General features: G+C 41.4%; 1 protein-coding gene across 1 annotated transcript in view; it reads left to right on the top strand.

The window, feature by feature from the left end:
* Positions 1–23340, top strand: part of LOC139711857 (ribosome biogenesis protein NSA2 homolog) — a 43473-nt gene that overhangs the window by 5897 nt on the left and 14236 nt on the right. Inside the window, exons 2-6 of the mRNA XM_071623709.1 lie at positions 7198–7265; positions 9821–9886; positions 10362–10415; positions 12581–12816; positions 17231–17325. Coding sequence (XP_071479810.1) covers positions 7198–7265; positions 9821–9886; positions 10362–10415; positions 12581–12816; positions 17231–17325 — 519 coding nt within the window. The remainder of the gene's footprint in view (positions 1–7197; positions 7266–9820; positions 9887–10361; positions 10416–12580; positions 12817–17230; positions 17326–23340) is intronic.

The following is a 23340-nucleotide window of genomic DNA, read 5'->3' as shown; positions in this document are numbered from 1 at the left end:
TGCCTACATTTTTTTTTCCTAGGACGTATCTCCACTAGTAAAGCATTTGATCTTTTTTATTTTTTTTTTGCAGTTCCTCCAGCACATAATCTCTATACTTCAAATAAAATTTTACATACTTTAGATTAATTTCAAGTGTATTCTGCGATTTGTTATATCGAACATTTCTTTCTCTTTGCTAGTCTTTAATTTCTTTTGTTACTATAGTTGTTAATAATTGTTTGATGTTTAGGTGTATGCTACGATTTTTATTTGTAGAAAACGTATAGGTCATACATCCCCCAAACGTGCGCTAAACGTTCGCAAGAATGTCTCAAAAGGTACGCGAACAGTTTGCGATTACGTCGTAAAATGATCGGAAAAACTTTGCAGATTTCGCGTAACATACGCGAGACATTCTCCAAAGTTTCGGAGTCTGTTTGGGGTTTAACGAACATTTTGCGAACATCGCGCGTGTCTTGCGAAGGTCTTGCGCATATGACGAGGCTTTAAAGACACTTTCGAGAACAATTCACGAGCAATTCACGACCAAGTGTGCGGAAAAGGTTCGCAGAAAATTTCAAACTTTTTTGAAATTCTCGCCGAAGTAAAAACGACATTCGCGAACAATTGACGACGCTTCCGAACCCTCACGTTCGTTTGGCGATCTTTTGCAGACCAAAATGCGAACGCTGGATTTTGCCATTCGCGTCCTTCGCAAATCGTTCGCGTGCCCCGTGAAATCCCACCCTAAGGGAGAGCCTCCAGCTGCTCTTATACACATCAATATGCTAATTTAGCCGGTATTCTGTAATTTCCCCCACACCTCAGTCACTTTTTTTGACAGACAAAAAAGTGACGCACACCTCGACCTCAGACTAGAGTAGAGGCTCATTTACAAAAGATGGACATCCTTGACCTTGATGAAGACCATTGAAGTGACATGACACACACCAGAGTCAAAGTTTTGATGCACATGTCATCTGTAAATATGGAAATGATTTTTGCATGTATCTTATTCAAGCATTTCCTCATTTTCTTTTTGTTCATAAATATATTATTTGTTATAAATTTAGTTACAGTTTGCCTAACTATATACAGCCCAGTCGCTGTATAAATAGCAACAGGGCTGTACTGGAACGGCCCACAACACAAAGAGAGCTCAGCGATCGCTTTACGATGGCTTTGAGTTTTGATACTTGACATAATTTTTTGTCACCTCAAACTCATTAAATGTATTCTTCATTAATGACACTACATAGCTATGTTATTGATATTGACATACTCATTTCACAACTTACCGAAAATGGAGATTATATGCAGCATTATGCGAACGGTACATCTGATAATTGGGAGTTCATGCGATCGGACCGTGCGTGCTGCTACCAAAGAGCGCACGCACGCAGTAGATTGCTGCACTTCCAGCCACGCATGCGCACGCATAATTTGCATTTGCCGAGTGGTCAACGCGCCATTTTGAATTCTGCAACGATCTGACGATGAACCCCGACGGTCAGGGATTGCGCTAGAAAGTGCCATTTTTTTGTTCAATGGACTTATCTTGAGGGCTCTCTATGGACTTATATACCTTCTGTAATATAAGCATGCACTTTACGTGAGTAACGTACAAATGTCTATAAGTAATGTATAAATTGTTATAAGTTTTGTAGTTGTGTTGTGGTTCCCCACTTTGATGGAGAGGCCCCGTCTGTCTGACGCACAGCGTCTGGTCGGGCTACAGTTTGCCTTACCCTGTGTACATACGTGTACGTACCGAAAGTCACTCTGCCACAACGATAATCCACCATGTAATCCATGGCATAGTACATGCCAGCTGTAACGGTGTGTGCCGATGACTTATGTGCGAAAGGCATGCCATGTCGGCTTGTGTGTGTTTCTTGACCGAAAGATCGGTCTGTATCTGGTCGTCGGGGATATGTTCCGCGGAGACTGCCGGTACTAAAATTTACGTCTGGCTTCGTGGAGTCCCCTCCTATACGGACCGAAGGCTCTCCTTGCTCCTGCTGTGGGGCTGCTCTGCCACTGTCACGTGTGGACCAAATGTTACGATAACCCCAATTTCATACAGCTTTTTTTTTTTTAAACTTTCAAACAAGTTTGACATGACCTGACACATTATACAGCAATATTTGAGCAGGGAGGTGGAAGAGAGATGGAGTGTGCTCTTCTGAGTTTCCTTTGAAGTCATGCGTGGCCCCGACAGCGTTTTTTTCCCCCTCCCGTAATCCCATTACTCACGCTCGGCGCACTGCAAGTCGTAAATCTTGTGGCGGAAATCACGACGCGAAATGCATTGTGGTCGGGGAATAAAATGGCGTCCTACGGTGTAAGCACAGAACTCTAGAGTGTATTCTGTAAAGCAGTGGTGTAGGCAGTGGTGGTGGTTCTGGCGATCGTGATTTTGACGGAGACGAGTTTGTTGAGGAGGAATTGCTTTTAGCAAATTCAAAATCACATTGACACAGCAACTTAACGAAATTTGATATGCAATTGAAACTGAAACTCAGAAAGTTTAATAGTTGGGCCTTGGCTTGGAAATTGGAAGCCAAGGCAAGGGCAAGGCTCAGGACACTGTTTAATAGCGCAGCGTCACCTCAGGTACGCTGCCTAGCAAAAGCATACCTAACGTTAGTCCTAGCTAATAGACTCTAGTATTTCACAAACTAGAATCTAACCACTGTTAAACGTTAGATTCTACTAGCTCCAGAGGTGTACTCTACTACTTTTTAATTCAATTTTTTGTAACGTTAGCATGGGGTAGAGTCAAGCCGATTACCGGTATTTACCGATGAATGATCGAGGGAGAGTGAGGCGAAACACTGTATACTAAGCTCTGTTTTTCCCCCTAAAATATACTTACAGCATCATACATCTAGGCTTTTATAGATATCATCTTTAATTCTCTACGGAAAATTATTATAATCAAGGCTGATATGTCTAATTTACACTTTTTAACACTCAACTTTCCATTCCAATATGTATTTACTAGTAACTCAAATTCACCGAAACAACGGCAACGAACGCTGTCCCGACGCCTACGCGGCGGCCCTACAACAACCCGACGAGTACGCTGAAAAGCCCCAGCTCGCTCGGGTGCAGACGAAAAAAAAAACCGCTTCGGTCTCTATGAAGCACTACTTTTACACTCGAACTGTTTGAAAACACGCCCGAACACGCTCATGTAACTTATATCATTTTGAAGATCAAGGTCAGCCCTACCTCTCTAACTATAAAAAAAATGCGGAAATGTGCGGGATTTCTCATAATCGATACAGAAACAATATGATGACATCTCTAGCGCACAAAACTTACTGCTCAGTAACTCCGTTGTTTGTGTACCGATTTCGGTGGTTCAAACGGCAATCTCCTCAGCACAGTCTGCTGAACCAGCGAAAGGTATAGACATACTACGCTACCCAATTCTTGAGCCATAAGTTGTAGCTTTCGAAGGGGGACGTCTTTCACTGAATGTAATAGACTGCCAAAATTTTGAATATGACGTCATATTGTCGGTGCCACGCATCGCTTCAAAGCCCGATTTTTACGAGCGTGTGTTTATGGAAGGCCTGGAAAGGAGATCATGTTGCGTCACTCTAGTGCGCCGGAGGGTGATGGGTGGACCGATAAGGCCAGATTTTGACATATTTATCACAGAATGAGGGTTGGATTTCAAGAAGTTAATCGGTGTAAGACCACTTGATTTTTTTTCTGAGGGAAGCTCTCAGAGTGCCATCTCCATTTCTTCCACCTCCCTGATTTGAGGTAACTTTTCCATCTTGTGCAATAGAAATACAGTAACTAGGTTAGATCACAGAAATTTGTCCATATTGGCAATATCGCAACATTGCTGTTCGCTAGCTGTAAGTCGGCATTTAATATAACATGATGTACATACTGCAAAACATGATATGTTCGCGGCTTGACAATTTTGCGAATTGGAGCCGATGGGCTTTCTTGCAGCTTGAAATTTTCGCAAATTGCCACTGTCATCCAATACATATTGTGCAGGCAAGAACTTTTACATGCATTTTAATTTTGCGAATTTTGGAGCTCGCAAAATACGCAAAACTAAAATGCATGCGAACATTCCTCGTTTTCAGTACAATGTACATAAGCTGTGCTCTAATTGGCCAAAGGGAATCATTCCCATTGCACGTACTAGTACTACGGTACATCAGATGTGATTGGCTCACAGATTCCTCATGTATTCCAGAGCAGTTACGATCATATCAACGGGCTGGTAGTTGTGTGTTTTTCCATGAAAATTTCACCGGAATAATTGATATTGATAGCTGTCATATTTGCCAGTTATGAGAAACTATTATCACACATTGTCAAGACATTGTACTATAGACCTCAAGTGTATTAGGAGAACCATGCATTATGGTGGAGGCATACCAGTTGCCGAAGTGACATTTCTAGTTTTTTCACCATTCGTGTGATTGGGGCCTAGTTGGTGAAAGGGGAAAGAGCAGAGTGAGCCGAGTACGAAGTGAGAGGGGCTGGGGAGATTGGAATCAAAAGATGGAATCGTCTGCTCAGATGAGTTGTCTCTTACACCTGCAAATTGTCATCACTATTGTTAATCAAATCATTTAATTGGCTTAACATCAAAAACACTCTGGACAGCAAGCATAACAAACACAACTAGAAAAGCACTCTGAGAGCAGAGACCTCCGCCAAGCATGCAGCTCATTTCCACCACTGATCTTGTTCTTCCATAGAGATGTCAGTGATTTCCACCCATGATACGTATTTATAGCATTGTGTGCTGAAAGTCACCCAATTTCCCAATATAGAAGCCTTTGTTATGTCATAAAACCTCAGCTGCACGGTGCGCCTCGCCCTAGCAGAAACTAGAGCACGCACTTTAATGCGCGCAGCCTGAACTCCCAAGTTCATTGACCCTACCTGCCAAAATATCAAAAATCCTTCATAAATTCCCCCAAAATTGTCAGATCACTACCAAAATTTAATCATTCGTTACTTGTATCATTCTAAACCTTTCCTGCAAGTTTCATCCAAATCCGTTAACTACTTTTTGAGTTATTTTGCACACGGACAAACTAACTAACTAACACACAAACCAACGGTAACGAAAACATAACCTCCTCCCTTGGCGGAGGTAAAAACTAGGAAAGCAGATGATTAGGAGAAGGTAAGGAGAGAAAAAAAAAGACAGGAAATGGACGACAGGATTGATGACTTCCATGCTGACTCCATACTTTCATTACGCTCACAGCCAGCCAGCCGTGCCAGTGCCTTCAGCATTTCGTAAGCCATTCAGCATGTATGCATTAGTGGCGGATCCAGAGGGGGGCGCACCGGGTGGGCGCTACCTCTTTATTATTTGTTAAAACAAAAGAAACAAAAGAAAAAAATGGAGGGGGCACATGCGCCCCCTTTCATTTTGCAAAGGCACCTCCCCTTTATGGAATTCCTGGATCCGCCCCTGTACACACAAATTGATACACACATGCAACACAAGCATGTCACACACATGAGATGGTCATGTACTGTAAGTAGCGCAATCAAAGCCCATTACAATATACACATGCTAAGCGCGCATTCATCACATAGGCTACATGACAACCAAGATGCCTCGCGAAGAGGCTCATACCCATGTGAGGTGAAATAACCAATTAGAAGCATTCTAAGATACAGTGTAGGTACATAACTTGAATAAAGCAAATGTTTTTGTCTCTCAGTAAAGGGATCTGTGCATGTGAATGGCTAGATTTTTTTCTCCAGGTTCAGGAGGGGTCTCAGGTTGTGGGCGGGTATGGGGCCGAGCCGCGGCCGAGTCCACCTTCATTTCAGTGTAAACGCACAAAAGGCCAAATGCGAGGCCAAAATTGGCCTCGCATTTGGCCTCGCTCGAGCCCAGCCTTTTCTCAGTATAAACGCAAACTGGGCCAAATGCGCGGCCAATTTTAGTCTGGCTTCCAAACCCTCTGCCTGTACTACTTCACTGTTCAGGATATTAACCCCCTCAACGTCGAAAACTAGTATAGTTTAAGGTGGTTTTGTCCTGCAAAGGATTTTTTTCCTTCGGCAAAGGCCTTTGCCCGAACGGCGACTTCGTCGCCACGGAATTCATTTGGCAAAGGGTCTGAAAACCAGACAATACCAAATTGCGTTTGTTTACAAGCAGAGCGCCACTATGCCAAAATATTGAAAGGTTTGAATCAAAAGCGCGGCCGAGTGTAAACGGACAAAATTGCGGGGCCGGGCCTTGCAATTGAGGCTGGGCTCGGCCGCGGCTCGGCACAGCCTCGCACTGTAAACGGGGTCCTAGTTTTCAATCATGTATTTTAAATGAAGCTCCCCACATAATGCGGTATTAATGATTGAGGCCTACTGATATCCAATTGAGATGCCGATGATGGGTTAACGGACTACTCTACTACTAGTATGTACTAGCTTTGCCATTGTTGTCATTTGGTGATTTCGGGCGCTAACTTTGTCAAAATATGGTGAGTTTTGGAAGCCTTGGTGAGAAAAAAAAAATGATCTGTGGCAAAATTAAATGGTCACTACTATGTTAATTTAATCATGTGTGATGTTTGCTTTACTAGTATCTAGAATTTAGTGATCTCGTTCACGGCATGTAATTTCACGCGCAGTATGTGTTTGAAACTTTGCAGCACTTGGCAATTCATGCGTGCAATTTATCACTGTTTTTTTTCCTATCCAAAGGATGTACCAAAGACTGACCCTGCGTCATTTTTTTGACTGACATTGATATGATTATGACACACCCCTCAGTCACAGATTTGATGGACAAACCTTGTTAAATGATTCACACCTGGGTGACAAATTTGAATGACCAAACCAGGAAATGATGCACCCATGTCCAGGAGTAGCAGGGTGGGATTTTACATTGACAAGTGCATAAAATATGTACTGAACAGTGTCCATTCAAAGTTTCTACAAAGTTTTGTGTGCAGCTGAAAATTGATTTTTGATTTTCCCTTTCCTCAAAGGAGCTGGATGCTCATTGTGCCTTGTTCAAGGGGTTAGCAGTGCTAGTCAATAGTCTTGATAGCAATCTAGGGGTGTAAGGGCCATACACAGTTATGACCTTATCCCTTAGTTGAAATAGCACTAACTGATATTCAGGTGACAGAAATGGTTGTCCCATTATTCATCGTCCTAATGTTTATCATTTAACACTGTTTCTCATCCATTTGATAGCCTCAAAACGAGCATATTGAACTGCACAAGAAACGCTATGGACAGCGTCTGGATCATGAAGAAAGAAAGTAAGTATAGCATACTGTGTGTTTGTTTTTGCTAGCCAGCTTCGTAATCATTTAAACCAGATATACTAAACATTTCATTAAATTTGATGAGATTTGAATGACCAACAACATCAAATTCCAAAAACCTAGAATAAGCATTCACTATTACTTAAAACCTATGGCCTTGTGATTTCTCAATTTTGTCCACCAAAAGTGTGAGTAGGAGAATCCATGCAAACGTTATTCAAAATTTCCCTGGCTTCCTGGTTGTGAATGTTCCAGCAATCAAATACATTTAGAGGGAAACATGTTTGGTATTTAGTCATTGAATTTTGTTAACAGCAGCTAAGTGCAACCAGTTGTTCAACCACTCCAAGACATACAATGTAGTCCATGGGCCAGGCCAGATATTGGTACCATCTGAGGTGGCAAAACCTTTTTGGTGTCATTTTGTTTGTCGGGCATAGATACGCTTATCAAGCTATGATAGCATTTCCAAATGAGTAGCTTAGTCATAGTAAATGAATTTTTAACCAATTTGGTCTCGTTGTTATATCCCTATACTTCTGAATCGAAACTAACCGCTATACAAAGAAGAGCACTGTCTTCTGTATGTTCCATAGAGCTGTAAAATGCAGCTCTATGGTATTTTCACAGGTGTTCTGTTGTAAACGCGGTGCGCTTAGTCTTTATTCAAGGCAGCGAAGGGAATATCCAAAGGTTATGATGTCCACAGCGCTTTATAATAGTCTTTATTCTAGACAACGAAGGGAATATCCAAAGCGTATGATACAGTGTAGTATATCCTTTTATCTAAAAACAACAACAACAAAAGCAATTTCTCGTGAATTTTACCGTATCTTTCAATTATTTATCATGAAAACGCTGAGACCACGCCAATGTTGCTTTATTTCCCTCCAACAATATAAGATAATGCAAAAACAATGTACCGGTACACTACGATACATTACAATGAATGATATTGTAAATGAACAGAGTGATTTTTGTTAAAAACTGATGTATTTGTTGCTAGGGTGGTATAAAAACAGTAAAGATAATCCCTTTTATGAGGAACTTTAGATATGATGACGGTACATTGGTCTAGATAAAGACTAAGCGCACCGCGTGACAGCTGTGGACCTCATAACCCTTTGGATATTCCCTTCGCTGCCTTGAATAAAGACTAAGCGCACCGCGTTTACAACAGAACACCTGTGGACATACAGAAGGCAGTGCTCTTCTTTGTATAGCATTTTAGTTTCGATTCAGAAGTATAGGGATATAAAAACGAGACCAAATTGGTTAAAAATTCATTTATTATGACTAAGCTACTCATTTGGAAATGCTATCATAGCTTGATAAGCATATCTATGCCCGACAAACAAACTGACACCAAAAAGGTTGTGCCACCTTAGATGGTACCAACAACCCATTTTTCGGGTCTTGGCCCATGGACTAATGTACTTGCTCAGATGCCTAGCATACCATAGAGGTATAAAGAGTATCTGATGGAAAACAAAAGACAAAACAAAACAACAACAGGCATCTAACAAATTGCAAACTTTACTGTGTATCCCCATGGACCTAATATACATGAACTGTTCACGGCAGTCTTTCTTTGATGTAATCAATTCCTTGTGTCAATTGATTTTCATGAAATCCATATTACTTTTTAGACTGTGAAAACATTGTCTCCTGTACCACAAATGTGCTCTGTTTTGAAATCCAAGCTGTTTTGCTGTTTTGAAATCCATTAGCCTTCTCCTGAAAAGAATAATAGATATCTCCTATTCCACCACTGTAATTCTTGATCACAAATCCACCTACTTAAATATATTATACTCAAAAGACACCCATAATATGTGTTTATTACATGGGGCCTTGGAGGTGTACACCAAACTGAAAGTAGCAACTATATCTCCAGGATTCAGTTTCTATTTTTGATATTGTATGTTTTGTATAAGCCTTTGTGAGTGGGTTGTGGACTGAATAACCCTCATTTTCACCCCCAGCTATTGAGGGTTGAGTTGTCCCCATCAATTTTAAATAAATCATAACAAAGTGCACATGTACAACATGTAGGTTCTTCATTTCAGGATGTATGCACAACCAGGGGATGAGAAATGTAATCCCGATACAAAGCTTCTGGTCATGCCTCGGCTTTTCAAAGTGATGTCATGGACAACATATGCATAATATATGTTGAATTTTCTTAGGATTCATGCAATTGGATCATATGTTCTAATCATCACATAATTTGACAGTTTTTTTTTTCTTGTAGCCCATCATAATCAACTTAGGAAAGTTGACTGTACCTTCACTTTGTGATACAATACCCATTCAAATAGAATACTGAATGTCATATCAATGTTTATAAGTAGGATGAAATGCTCACAGAGATTGTCTTTCATTCTGTAAATATTTTGTCATGGATTTCAGCAAAAGCTTGTATAGATATTGATGGGAATTGGGTAAGCACAAATCATATCTAACTTATGTCACTTCCACTGCCAGTATTTCTTGATGAGGAACTCTCCAATGTTTTTCTTATGTTTGTATAATTTTTCTCTTCTTAGGAGGAAGAAGGAGGCCCGTGAGCCCCATGAAAGGGCACACAAAGCTCGCATGCTGACTGGTCTGAAGTGAGTACAGAAAACCTTGTCAACAAGATCTGTGCCTTTTGTGTTGGGAAATTTTTATTTATTTTTTTTCTGAGACAGCTGCTTAGCAAATTTCTCTGTATCACTGCAGGTCATCAAAGTGCTTTGCATCAAAATGCTTTGTATCATGTTATTCAGTGTCGTTGGAAAAAAAAAAGTTCTAATCATAAAAGTCAGAAATATGTCAGTAGTTATTGACTTTAATGTATTTCCTAATAGAGAAGCATGTTTGTATCAATATGCATTTGATGAAATTTGCAGGAAAAGAGAGAAAGGCCCATATTTGAATAGAAGTGCAGGTCCCATTATTCACATGAATACTAATATCTGTAATGTGTAATATAAGACTGAGTGTCGTCGTTTTCCATTCTGACCAATCATTTCCTTAGATTACAGTTAGTAAAAACAACTGAGAAACACTTGCTTCTGCCTTCTTTTGTCTTAATTTGCATCTAAGGGCTAAGCTGTACAACAAGAAACGACATGCGGAGAAGATTCAAATGAAGAAGACGTAAGTACAGTGAATTTATTCTAATAGTTACTGTCTTAAGCTAGATTTACATTGTACGCTATTTCATGCAGTAGCTCGCAGAAGTGAGTACATCCTTTACATTTCAGTGATTATGTAATGATTTCTTTTCAAAGGACATTGTTGCAGATGATGAAAGCATGATATACTACAGGGTAGTCATTGTACAATTCATGTAGCAATGTAGATTTATTATGCCATCAAAAAACATAACTAGCAGTCACTATTTCCAAATATTGGTGGCAACAAAAGTGAGCACACCCCGAAATAAAGAAGCTGAAGGTAAAGGTGAGGAAGTGGCTAAGCATGTCATCAGATCTTGACCACATCAAATATCTTTTGGGCATCCTGAAGTGGAATGGTGGAGAAACAGCAGGCATCCAACATCCAGCACTTTCATGATGTTTTTGTGGGGGAGAATCCCAGCAACAACATGGTAAACTCAGTGCTAAGGAGAATCAAGGCAGTGCAGTGTACTAGACAACAATGGTGCTCACACTGGATATTGTTAAAACTAAAATGTGCATAAACACATTTTGACATGTTGAATGTGGGATGCACTCACTTTAGCACTTTTGTTGCCACTGATTTTGGAAGTAATGATGTGTTAGTTAAATTAGCTTGACAGTGTAATAAATCTACATTGCTCCACTTGTTGTTCAATGACTACCCAAAATGGATTCAAGTTTCATTCCTGTAATGATGTCAAGTTCGGCACTGGTACTGGCATTGGTGTTACCTTCCACTTCAGCCTTAAATCAAGCACCAACACCATAAGTTTGATCTACACAAGTGATTGGTCATAATTCTTGATCCTGAACAGTAGTCTTATCTTCACATTATTGCAAAGGTGTGCAAGAGTTTAATGATAAAGATTTGCTTGATTGAGTGATTGCTCTTGGATCACAGCTAAGAATGCTCTGAGGAGGGATGAAAATTACACGAATTTCTGAAGATTTCCACGATTCAGTAATTCTAATTTTGCTTACCGGACCAAATTTATATTACCGTGCCTACATGTAGATTGTTGGTGTACTTTCCATGGATTACATTGCATTTTATACTGTTACTCTATACGCCATATATTTAGCGAGTCTAGATTTTCGCATGTCGGGACTTCCCGACATTTTTGCAAGTGGTTAAATTCGTGATTGTGGAGTACTGTACTGAACGGAGAAAGTTATACGTATATGTGTGTGTGCGTCACATTCACATCGGGATCAGAGTCATCATTTTCGCGTGTCTTTAACTTCGCTTAGCACCTGACTCATGAAATTCGCGAAAATAAAAACCTTGTGAAATATTTGGCGTATACAGTAAGTGATGCACATTCTTCATGTGAGTAGCGAAAATTTGCATCCATGGACATGAATGTAGGTATCATATGTCTAGCAGTGCTAACACCAACAGTGAATTGATGAAAATGACCAATTTAATACTCTGGCAGATATTGTCAATGGGGAAAATGGGGAAAAGCATACGTACATGTATCCCCTACAAGAATAGTGGAGCTTGGTTCAGGGTATATCATTCAACGCTTTGGTGCTGGTTTTGAGATAGCACCAATGCCAGCTCTAGCACTGGATTTAAATGGTTCTTTTAGTATACTTGTGTTCATCTTTAGTCATATTTTGCTTAAACCATTGAGGATGGTTTGATTTTGCTACAACACACATTTCCCACAGACACCTGCCCGAGTATACTCGGGACTCGTCCTCAACGGGTTAAAAATGCAAATATTAGCAGCAATGCATTTGTTTTTTGCATTTTGTCAAGTAGAACACTTCAAAAGGAGGATCACAAACCTTACGAGGATTGTAAGACCATTTGTGTAAGGTGTTGAATGTTAAGTATTCATATATTAGACGGCATGTTCTACTTACAGCGATAGTTATGTTTGTTTCAAGGAAAACGTCAAACAAAGTATGTTTGACTGCTGGAAATTGTGAAAGCCTCAATTTTTGTTTGCATACATGTTCTTTTGGCATAGATGTTTCGATGCAAAATGAATTAACTTTTGATATATTCTGAGATATTAAGGTTTATATCATATTTGTTACATTTTGTTATGGCAATAAGGAAATGTAAACTGAAGGGTTTAATGCATAGAATGACATGCAATTGCCTCTAACTTTATCATTCCATAGCATTAAAATGCATGAGGAGCGCAAGACCAAGAAGCGTAACAAAGAAGAAGTGCCTGATGGGGCCGTGCCTGCCTACCTCCTGGACCGTGAAGGTCAGGTGAGGGCCAAGGTTCTCTCCAATATGATCAAGCAGAAGAGAAAAGAGAAGGCCGGCAAGTGGGATGTGCCCTTGCCAAAGGTCAGGGGTCAGGGAGAGAATGAGGTCTTTAAGGTTGTGAGGACAGGCAAGAGGAGAAGTAAGTATAAAAAGTTCAGCATGCAATTTATTTGTTTTTATGCCTCCGCCACGAAGTGGTGCCGGAGGCATTATGTTTTCGGGTTGTCCGTCCGTACGTCTGTACGTCCATCTGTATTCGTTTACGCGATAACTTGAGTAATGTTGACTGGAATTTTACCAAACTTGGTCCAAGTATAAAGTATGATGGGGCAAATACTTGAGTAGATTTTGGGTGAAATCGGCTAAAAGCCAAGGTCAGAGGTCAAGGTCAAATCATGAAATTGTATCTGTTTACGCGATAACTCAAGACTGGATGAAGCAAATTTCACCAAACTTAGTCCGAGGATGATGTATGATGGAACAATTACTTCATTAGTTTTTGAGTGAAATCAGACAGAGGTCAAAGGTCAAAGATCAAGGTCAAATCCTAGAATTTATCTGTTCACCCGATAACTCAAAACTGGATGAAGCAACTTTCACCAAACTTGGGCCAAGGATGAAGTATGATGGGGCAATTAGTTGAGTAGTTTTTAAATGAAATTGGGAAGAGGTCAAAGGTCAAAAGGTCAAGGTCAAATGCTAAAAATGTTGCTATTTCCCCCATATCTCTGCAATGCCCAAAGGTATTTTCTTGAAACTTAGTGTAGACATGTACTACTGCGTAATGATTCTCCAGAGAGAGTTTTATGTCATAAGGTCAAAGGTCAAAAGGTCAAAGGTCAGGTGAAAATGTTACAATTTCACTTTTCTCGCAAATGGTTCAGTGTATCTTCATGGAACTTGGTACATACGCATGCATTGACTGGCAGGGATGAGCTTGGGAATTTAGGGGTCATGGGTCAATAGTCAGGGTCAAAGGTCAAGGTCAACTCCTTAAAAATTACACTTTTTCTTCATACCTTGAAAATGATTAAATGCATAAACTTATATAAGGGTTGGTTAAATGTCAATCAAAAATACTCAATTTCCCAAATACTTGTACATGTACCTGCACTCGTAGACAATGAAAGCAAACCTAGTTCAAGGAAAGTGAACATTCAAGACATTTCCGACAAACCTGTCATTTCAATGTTTTGCCAGTTATGTGAAACTGTCATCACACATTGTGAAGACATTTTACTATACACCTATTGGCCGAATCATGCATTATGGCGGAGGCATACCAGTCGCCATAGCGACATTTCTAGTTATGTCTGCATCCCAAAGGGTGCTGGAGGCATTGTGTGTTTCAGTTGCCCATTCTTTAGTCTGTTTGCATTACAGTTTGTTATCATGATTTTAATAAGCTCTCTGAAAATTCTGGGTACCTTTCCCAGGTATGCTTTATGGAGGTGTAGTCTATGCAATCATTAGATTTTTGGCAAAATCCCATAAAAGGTCACTGAACTTTGGCTATTACTGGAATTTTAAAGATATTTCTACATCGCTCAATGTTCAGTGATGATGCATTTGGGTAGAAGTCATGCAAATAAATAAAAAAAATTATTTCTATGAATTTATATTGGTAAAAAGTCAGAGGTCATTGCACTTAGAAATTCATTTCCAGCCATATGAACTTCAGTTAAGAAGGTCTAGTGGTAGTATTAGCTAGTAACTTCTTACAAGCTAATATTCTTCTTACAGATAAAAAATTAACATTTGATCAGCTGCCCGAAATGACACAGGTGAAAGACCAAAGTCTGTAAAAAAGGCCACCATTATTATGATAAAGTGCAATTTCCTGGCTTCAAACTCCATGTGGTAAATCCAATAATAGTGTATGTGGCAAAATGGATTGAACTACATCTTAACCCTAACTAGGCGGGGGGGGGGGGGGGGGGGGGGCTCCGAGGCCCCCCTCTCGACGTTCCGCGCGATGTATCGCTAACGCGAAAAGCTATCGCCGCGACATTTCATGACTTTTTTCTTTCGAGTCTCCCGCATCTTTTGACACTAAATTTGCGATGCCCGGGCTCGTGGTTCCGAAGTTGTGCATAAATATGTACGTGCATGTCGGACCAAAAATTGCTCAAAAACATGAATTTGTGTACAATTTCAATGCAAACTGTGCCTACAGGCAAATTTCATAAAAGCATGATTACCCACGCCGATGAAAATCGGCAGGGGGTTATGTAAAGGGTTCCGTATGTTTGTTTGTTTGTTTGTTTGTTTGTTTGTTTTTTGTTTGTTTGTTTGTTTGTTTGTTTGTTTGTTTGTTTGTTTGTTTGTGTACAAGATAACAAGAGAACGGGTAAACGGATTTGCACGAAATGTTCAGGGGGTGTTTGGATAATGGCAGGAAAGAATCGATTAGATTTTGGTGATAATCGGTTGACCCTTGCAAATTCTGTGTGACCTTGAAGTTTTAACCCCATGGTATATTCTAGTAGTGACCACTCCGAAAATTTTCCGTTTCTCACTTTGCGATTTTCCGCTACCATACGAACACATAAACTCCCAAACGATCCGACTTCGCTGCTCAAATGTTCGTAAGAATTCCGAAATTTACGTTTAGGCCTATTTGAGGGACTATGTCCTTCTAGATTTATGAAAGTTCGTTCTCCGTCGTCACAAACTGGCCCGTATTTTGATGATTTTTCAAATTAACATTGATTTTTTTTTCGTTGGAGGAGCATTTGCTCGGTCGCAGTCACACTGCACGATATGCGCCCTCATTGTCAATGCGTGTGCAAGGCCGCTGACAATTCATCGCGCTCTACACTGTTGGTGGAAAATTGCATCGGGGACGTTGCGGCGCTCATTAGTGACCGAATGCTGGTGCAGTAGATATTTGCATTCAACCCTTGCATTGAATAATTCCCGTAGACACTAATCATAGGGGTAATTGCCTCGGGGGTACGTAAATTTTGTTTTTCTTTTGCGCTTTTGTGGATACCATCAAAGATCGTACACTCATACGACCTTTGATATCATCACACGCTCGGCTTGCTATAATCAAAATATCCCGCAAGAAAACGGCGTATTTCTCGATTTTTAGCGCTTTTTCGGCGACCCGTCGCGTAGACAATACTCTTAAAACTGGACTTAATTCGCGTGCGCTTGGAAAAGTTCCGATTCTGCACTTTTGACGGTGGAATTTGGGATATTCGATGGATTTTTGGAGGAGACTAAAGGACTTTCCTATTGTGAATGAGTGTTACCGTATGTGAAATGATGTGACCTTGCGTGTGATGTGACTGTAGAACCAAAGATCGTACACCTCAGTGTACGATCTTTGGTAGAACTCACTGGCTGGTGATAAAGCACATTGGCAATTAAGTGACCGAATTCTGGTAGATGACCGAATGCACATTATGTTTACCCCGACTTTGTACTTCAGGCGTGGGTCTGCCGCCTTTGACGGCCCCTCTCTAGTTATTTGGTGCTTTTATTAATCAAAATCATTTAATGACATATTTTCTTGTTTGGAACAATGTCACAGACAAGTTTTATTGAAAAAACAATGAAAAACATAAAGTCGGAAAAACATAGAAATACATAAGAAATTAAAAAAACAATAAAATACTTACAATAATAAAATATTTTCTGATGGCACATTTTTTTACTCTTATATTTGCTCAGGACAGTAAAAAGAATATTTATACAAAAAATGTGCCCATTTTGAGCTTTATTGAGTGATTTATACCAAATTGTTTGATTTCATGCATCATTATGCATAAATTAGCATGATTTAGCATAAATGACAATTTTTTTAAAATTTAACTTCATGGTACTTAAGATTACATCATAGGCAATGTATGTGCCAATTTTCGTCGCAACCGCGCGGTTGACAGCCGAGATCTGGAGGGTGGGGGGCTGGGAGCCCCCCCCCCCCCGGCTATATGATCTCTCTAAATTGCCCGGCCTAGTTAGAGTTAAGATATTTTTTCTGTTCAGGGAGGGTTAAAGGTTTCATCGTAGCTTCATCCCATGTTAATGAAGGCCCATGCGCATGTGCAAGTGTATGGCACACGTAGTGATTGCATGGAAACTAGATGCATCCTAGTTTACAGCAGGACAGTCGAATTACTCTAGTGTTGTTCTTTTTTTTTAAAGAAAACGCAGAAAATTTAGGATATGTCATTGCAAAATTGTGAAACAAGCTTGTCTAAAATTGATTTTAGGGCAAGGCATCACCCTGTCAAAAGAATTAGTAAATGTCATTACCTGTATTTAATAATAAATTTTACATGAACCCAGCATTATGATTTTATGAGTCAATTGAGCTGTGATAATAGAGGGTATCTATTTTTGCTTCTGTCTGCTGATCTGAACAACAAGGAAGCTGAGCCATCTGAAATTTGCTCAGAGCCCATGCTAAAGAATGTCAAATGATTTCATTTGTGCAGCAAATCATGTTTACTGAAGGGTATCAGGTAGTTCATGCATGCAAATTATACAATGCTATGGCGTGTACCAAAATGAGTGCAAACCATTGTCACATCACATTTCAGCAAAGGCTTGGAAGCGTATGGTAACCAAGGTCACATATGTTGGTGAAGGCTTCACAAGAAAACCTCCTAAATATGAGCGCTTCATAAGACCAATGGTAAGTAGCCACTTTGAGTGATTTGCCATTTATTAGTTCGCAGTCAGATAAAGACATACATGTACAAATTGTATATCTTGTATTCTGTGTATAGTGTACTCTTATTATCATGAAATCCTCGGGACCAGCAGTTTTCTTTCATTATAACAAAATTTCATTACAACCAAACGGTATAGTGTATAAGGATATATACATAGATGATAATTTTGGGACCTGAATTTTGATTTTGTTGTGATGAGAATTTGTTATAACTGTGTTCGTTATAACTGGAGTGCACTGTAGTTGGTCTAGTTGTAGCAAGATTTGTTGTATGTGGTTATTGCTCTTAACTTGTCAGGACTTTCTAAACCCCATTTTAATAGACCTTATTGGGACAACATCTGAGCAGCATTTTGCGAGGACTGTTTGAACAAGTAGGGTAAAAAAAGTTACTGAAAAGTTACCCAGACGTTGTCGCTCTAACAGGGCTCTCTTAAAGTGGGGTTTGAGAAACTACTTGTAAGTAGTCAGCTATCTTGGGGAGGGGGGAGAACAAACAACAGAAGAAGCACATTTGTACATGCACAAAACATTTAGCATGTAATCTGTAGGCTCCACGCAAATATTTGGTGAATAGTGGTGTACAATATTGTAAAAGAAGAGGAAGTCTGCAATTTCCAAGAATTTGTGGAATATGCATCATTCAGTTACATTAAGGGGCATTACCCAATTACGATCTTGAAATGACACTTATTTATTAAATATTTTAGGGTACAGAAATGTATTGCTATGATTTCATAATTCATCTGTAAGTTTGATCATAGTGACATCACAGAGAAGCTAAAATTTGTGAGAATACAATTCTGTTACTAAATATATATTGCAAAGAAAAAAAGGTAAAAAATTCATTGGTTGATGACATAAGACGTATTATTGTATAGAGTCTGAAAAACAAGAACGATCATTGTCAACATGATGGGATCAACTTAAGTTTCTTAAGATATATCTACTTCATTTCGTTTTACTTACATGTACCTATCAATATGACAATTGCCATTCTAATGCCGATTAGAATTGCCCCCGGTAGCTAAAATATCTTTGAACCCCCTCGTTGCCCCGGCAACAGAAGGGAAACCCCTCACACACTCCCCTATATAAGCCCGAGCATGGGCGATCTCGTCCTCTTTCTTCTGCCGCCGCTGCTCACTACGAGTTCCCCACGGTTAAGCTTACGCATATACAGATAAGATCGTTCCCTTTTTTACCTTATCGTTTTGATTTCGTATTTATTTGAGTTATATTCCTTGTTCTATCGGCTGCTTAGCCTAGTTTTATTGTTTCTTGTTTTTAGTGATGGCTTAGGGCATTTAAGATGCCTAATTCGTCTCGCTCTTCGCCGCCCCGCTCGAACCCTATGGCGGAGGCTGTACCGAACGTTTCAACGAAGGCGGGATCCAACACCGCTAAAGCAGAGCAGGGCACAAAAAAGAGACTATGTAGTAATCCTGTGCTCCTTGCTTCTTCTCCTCCATCAAAGAAGGGAAAGAAGAGTGCCCCGAAAAAGCATTCTCTTCCCGGTCCGGCCGAGAAACCAGGCTCCAATGTCGCGGTTTCTCCTGCCGTGAGACCCAATGAGACTAACCTGGCTCCGCCGACCAAGTTGGTAGACTCCAGTGTACTGAACGTCAACCAGCCTGCTAGCGTTGATAACAGCAGCTTGTTTGATACAACAGCGGCCTGCAATTTCTTCATGCAGGCCCTACAATCGGTTCTTATTTCACATAACCAGGGAACCCTTCCCGCACGGGCGGGTGATCCTACAGGTCCCTCGGTTTTTCCGATCCCTACGCAATCTGTCAGTTATCTCCCGGGGTCCCTTCCCGCACGAGCGGGCGATGCGACAGGCCCCCGGAATCTCGCCCCAGCGACCGTATCGCGAGCTCCGTCCTCCCCCGGGTCCGTTGGCCTGCCTACATTTGTACACGTGATAATGCGGCCCGTTCCGACTCGGCCCGCGTACTTCGACAATCCCGATGCCAAACCCGCGATAGGGCTTCCCTCCGCTGGAGAGAGGGGGAAGTTATCGGGTCTCGCTTCCACTCTCGCGTTCCGACAATCAGTTTGGGTGACTATTCCGATGATGAGTTTGGATATCGCCCCCCCCCCTCCCCCCCCAAAAAAAATAGCATCTCTTTCGAGAAACTGGGCAGACGATGATACTGGTGTTAGTTTCCCATCGTCTCACTGAGCTGATACACTCTATCAGCTCAGATGGTCGGGAAAGCATATTTACTGACGAGCTTCCTCCCTGTGATAAAGAATCAACGAATCAGACAGGTAGAAGGGACGGCCAGATAGCCGCCAAACTACTGATAAAGTACTGTCCCCAGTAAAAGGCAGAATCAACTGCTACTGAGGAAAAAGAAGAGGCCAAGCCCATATTTTGCTTGGAATCTGAATTGTCTGCTCGTAGCCAAGGACCCAGTGCGGTGAAACTTGATATCCTCTTTGCTACATGTTACACTAAACTAGCCCATTCGTCCCTGAAATCCTGATCTAGCTGTTATGACGCTTTGTCCGGTTTTCGGTTTGGCAGTAATGATTTCAATGCGGTGTTCAATACACCTGCAGTCCCAGAGGCAGCGTTCCGTGTGGGTGACGCTCGTGCTCGCAAATCCAACTTCAACGGCATGAGATCTCGATCTTTCCGAAGGATAGATTCGCAGATTGCCCACATTGAGAAGACAGCCTGTAGCTCGATGACGCTCGCGGCTTATCAAAGCTATCTAATTATTGCGCAACGAGAAGCAAGCCGTTTGGCCATAGACGGGGAGGACCTGAAAATGATCTCTGATTTGCTCTTGCGAAGTTCAGATCTCCAGTTCGAACAGGCCGCCCGAACAGCGTTACTATGTTGAAAGTTACACATATCTTAAATTGACACTTACAAAGAAACAGTTGTTTTGTTTTTGTTTTTGTTTAAATGTATGCCTGTTAATGAAATTTGTATTTTTTATATTGTAAACTGACTGTTTTGGGTGCACCAGGTGGGTTGGGGAGGATGGCCTGAGGGCCCAAGTCATTCAGTTGGCTCATTCCAGACCCGGGCTGCTCAACCTGGTGCACCCTTACCACTCCAGTGTATGTTCTGATTTCGAAATATGTATTATGATATTTGTGAATGAAAGCCGAATAAATAATAATGAATAATAATAATAAAAGTTTCGCAGATCTCAGGTTATGGAACAGCTCAAACTCGAGAAAGAGGCTGACTCCATACTCGCAAAATTGCCCCGTACGGGCCCAGACCTATTTGCGGGAAAGTTTCAGCAGGTACTGGAGGACACCATTGCGGCGTCTAGCACTGCAGACAAGACCGCCTACAAACTGAGCAAACCCAACCGCTCCTTTCGACCCTCTAGGGACCATAATTATGCCCCCTCAGTCAGGGTTCTTCCGTGAGGGACGATCATCTCAAGGTTCCCCCTATCGCAGACATCCGTACAGTCAGTCTTACAAGCCATCATCCGACTCTTGCAGGCCTGAGGGCAGAGAGCGGGGTGGAAGATCGTATAGGCGACCCCGGGGACAGCAATCTAACCCCCCCAGAACGCAGTTGACTGCCCCCCAGCGGGACCTTTCATCACAGTTATGACTATCCGCATCAGCACGCAGGGCAACCCCCAGTAGGGGGCAGACTCAAAGTATTTGCCCATCAATGGTCACAAATCACCTCAGACAAATTGGTGCTCTCAATAATTCAGAAGGGATTTGTTCCCTCACTGATTCACCAAGAATTGCTTCCGGAGATAAGCAAGAAAACCAACCTGCCAACAAACCCAGAAAAAAGAAGGGCGTTGTTACAAGATATAGAGTCCCTACTAACCAAACGGGCGATTGTTCGGGTCCACACAAGAAGGCATCTTGTGTTATCCCCACTTTTTCTCACCCCCAAGCGAAAAGGCGGATTCCGCATGGTGCTAAATGTAAAAAAGCTAAATCGATACATCGCAAACTCCACTTTCAAAATGGAAAATCTCCGCAACATCCTGCCACTCATCAAGGCAGACGATTGGGCCATCTCCATAGATTTAGTAGACGCCTACCTTCATGTTCCCATTGCCCACACTGCACAGCATTTTTTCGGTTTCGCAGTGGCAAACAAAGTGTACTAATATCGTGCTCTGCCCTTTGGTCTCAAAACTGCCCCACGCATCTTCACTCGAATTGTTCAGGCACTCGCAGCCCACTTACGAGAAAGGGGCATTCGAATTTTTGTCTATCTAGACGACTGGCTGGTATTAGCAGACTCTGCAGACACACTACGCCATCACTTAGACATTACATTAGACCTAGTCTCCAAGCTAGGTTTTCTAGTAAACTACGAAAAGTCTCAGCTCGAACCCACTCACAAACTAGACCTGAAACTAAGGCTCGCCCATCCCCTCCCTCACAGAATAGGCAAGGTTCATCTAGTAGGGGGATTCCTACTCTCCACGTCTCACGCACAAGCCAAGCACTGGCTGCGTTTTCTGGGCCTCCTTGCAAGTCTCTTGGACACAGTACCAGATTGCAGAAGGAGAATGAGGCAGATCCAAATGGCCTTTCTCAGTCAGTATCGCCCACTAACAGACCCGATGACTCAAATTATCCACCTTACAAGGACATTGTCCCAGGCTCGCTGGTGGATGCCCCCAAATACCCTACAAATGGGAAAACCCTTCACTACCCCAGCCCCCTCCATGACCATTCTCACAGACACGTCGACTATGGGGTGGGGTGCAGTACTAAACTCGGACCAGGTTCAAGGAACTTAGGGAGAAAGAGACAGGGGTCAGCACATAAATGTACTGGAAATGCGGGCGATACAGAATGCTCTGTTCGGAGGAAAACGGTTCTGATAAAGTCAGACAACCTCACGGTAGTATCTTACGTAAACAAACAATGGGGCACAAGGTTGAAACCTTTGTGCAATCTCACTCTAGACATTCTAGATTGGTGCGATTTGGTGGAGATGAATCTCATAGCCTCTCACATCTTGTACTAGGAAAGACAACTATGTGGCAGATTTCCTGTCGAGGGGAAGTTATCTCCCCACAGAGTGGCAACTCAATCCAAGCATTGCCAAACAGATTTTCAATAGGTTCGGTCCCCCTCAGGTCGACCTATTCTCATCGACATTGAACAAGCAGCTGCCAGTTTATTGCACAAAACACAAAGATCCAGCAGCCCTGATGACGGACGCATTCACAATGCAGTGGAACGGGTTTGGAATCGGCATTAGAATGGCAATTGTTATATTGATAGGTAAGTAAAGCTCTCTCGTAGATAAAATGTTCGATACCGAACATACATGTCAGTCGGAGGGTTGCATTCCCAAGAAATTTTTGACCCAGCAAAACATTAGATTCATAAATCTATTTTCAACTGGTCATCATGGTCCTCATGATGACGTTTGACTACCATGAAAATAACATTAAAGCTAGATGAGTTGGTGAGCCCTAAACCTACTGGGTCACTTGTCTTAAAAGAGGCTGTCATGACCAGAGTGGTATCAAGGCTTGAAAGGTATCTCCAACAGCCAGGCTGTGCAAACCTTTCTATGTTGTACCTGGAGCCGGCATTTCTGCTGAAGAGATGGACCAAACACAATGCCCCATGGATCCAAAGCACTGATAAAACACATCATCTTCAAAGATCAACTAGTATGTTTTTGGTATTATATTTTGAACCTACAATGTATGTAGCAGAAAGCAAATAGTTATTCATGGGAAGTTCCAAGTGGTTATCCTTGTATGCCCAATGAGAAAAAAAAAAGAAGAAGAAAAAACCCAAACCAACAACACAAGCCTTTCTTCTCTTTTTTCATTATTATGATCGACTGTGGTAGGAGTCACCTCAGGGTTAGGGAATGCAAAGTTATCCCAAAGTTGCATTTGGTTTCGATAGGAGAGGCCTTGGGACAAGACAGCTTTGAGCCAAAATGCTCTAAATATCAAACATCGTCTCTGTATCCAGTGATAATATGTTTAGAAA

Source organism: Diadema antillarum, unplaced genomic scaffold, assembly GCF_040938485.1.
Source record: "Diadema antillarum isolate AM-2024a unplaced genomic scaffold, OU_Dant_1.0 seq00001715_RagTag, whole genome shotgun sequence".
NCBI lineage: Eukaryota > Metazoa > Echinodermata > Echinoidea > Diadematoida > Diadematidae > Diadema > Diadema antillarum.
Note: the sequence above shows the minus strand (reverse complement) of the source record. Positions and strands in the feature narration are given on the sequence as shown.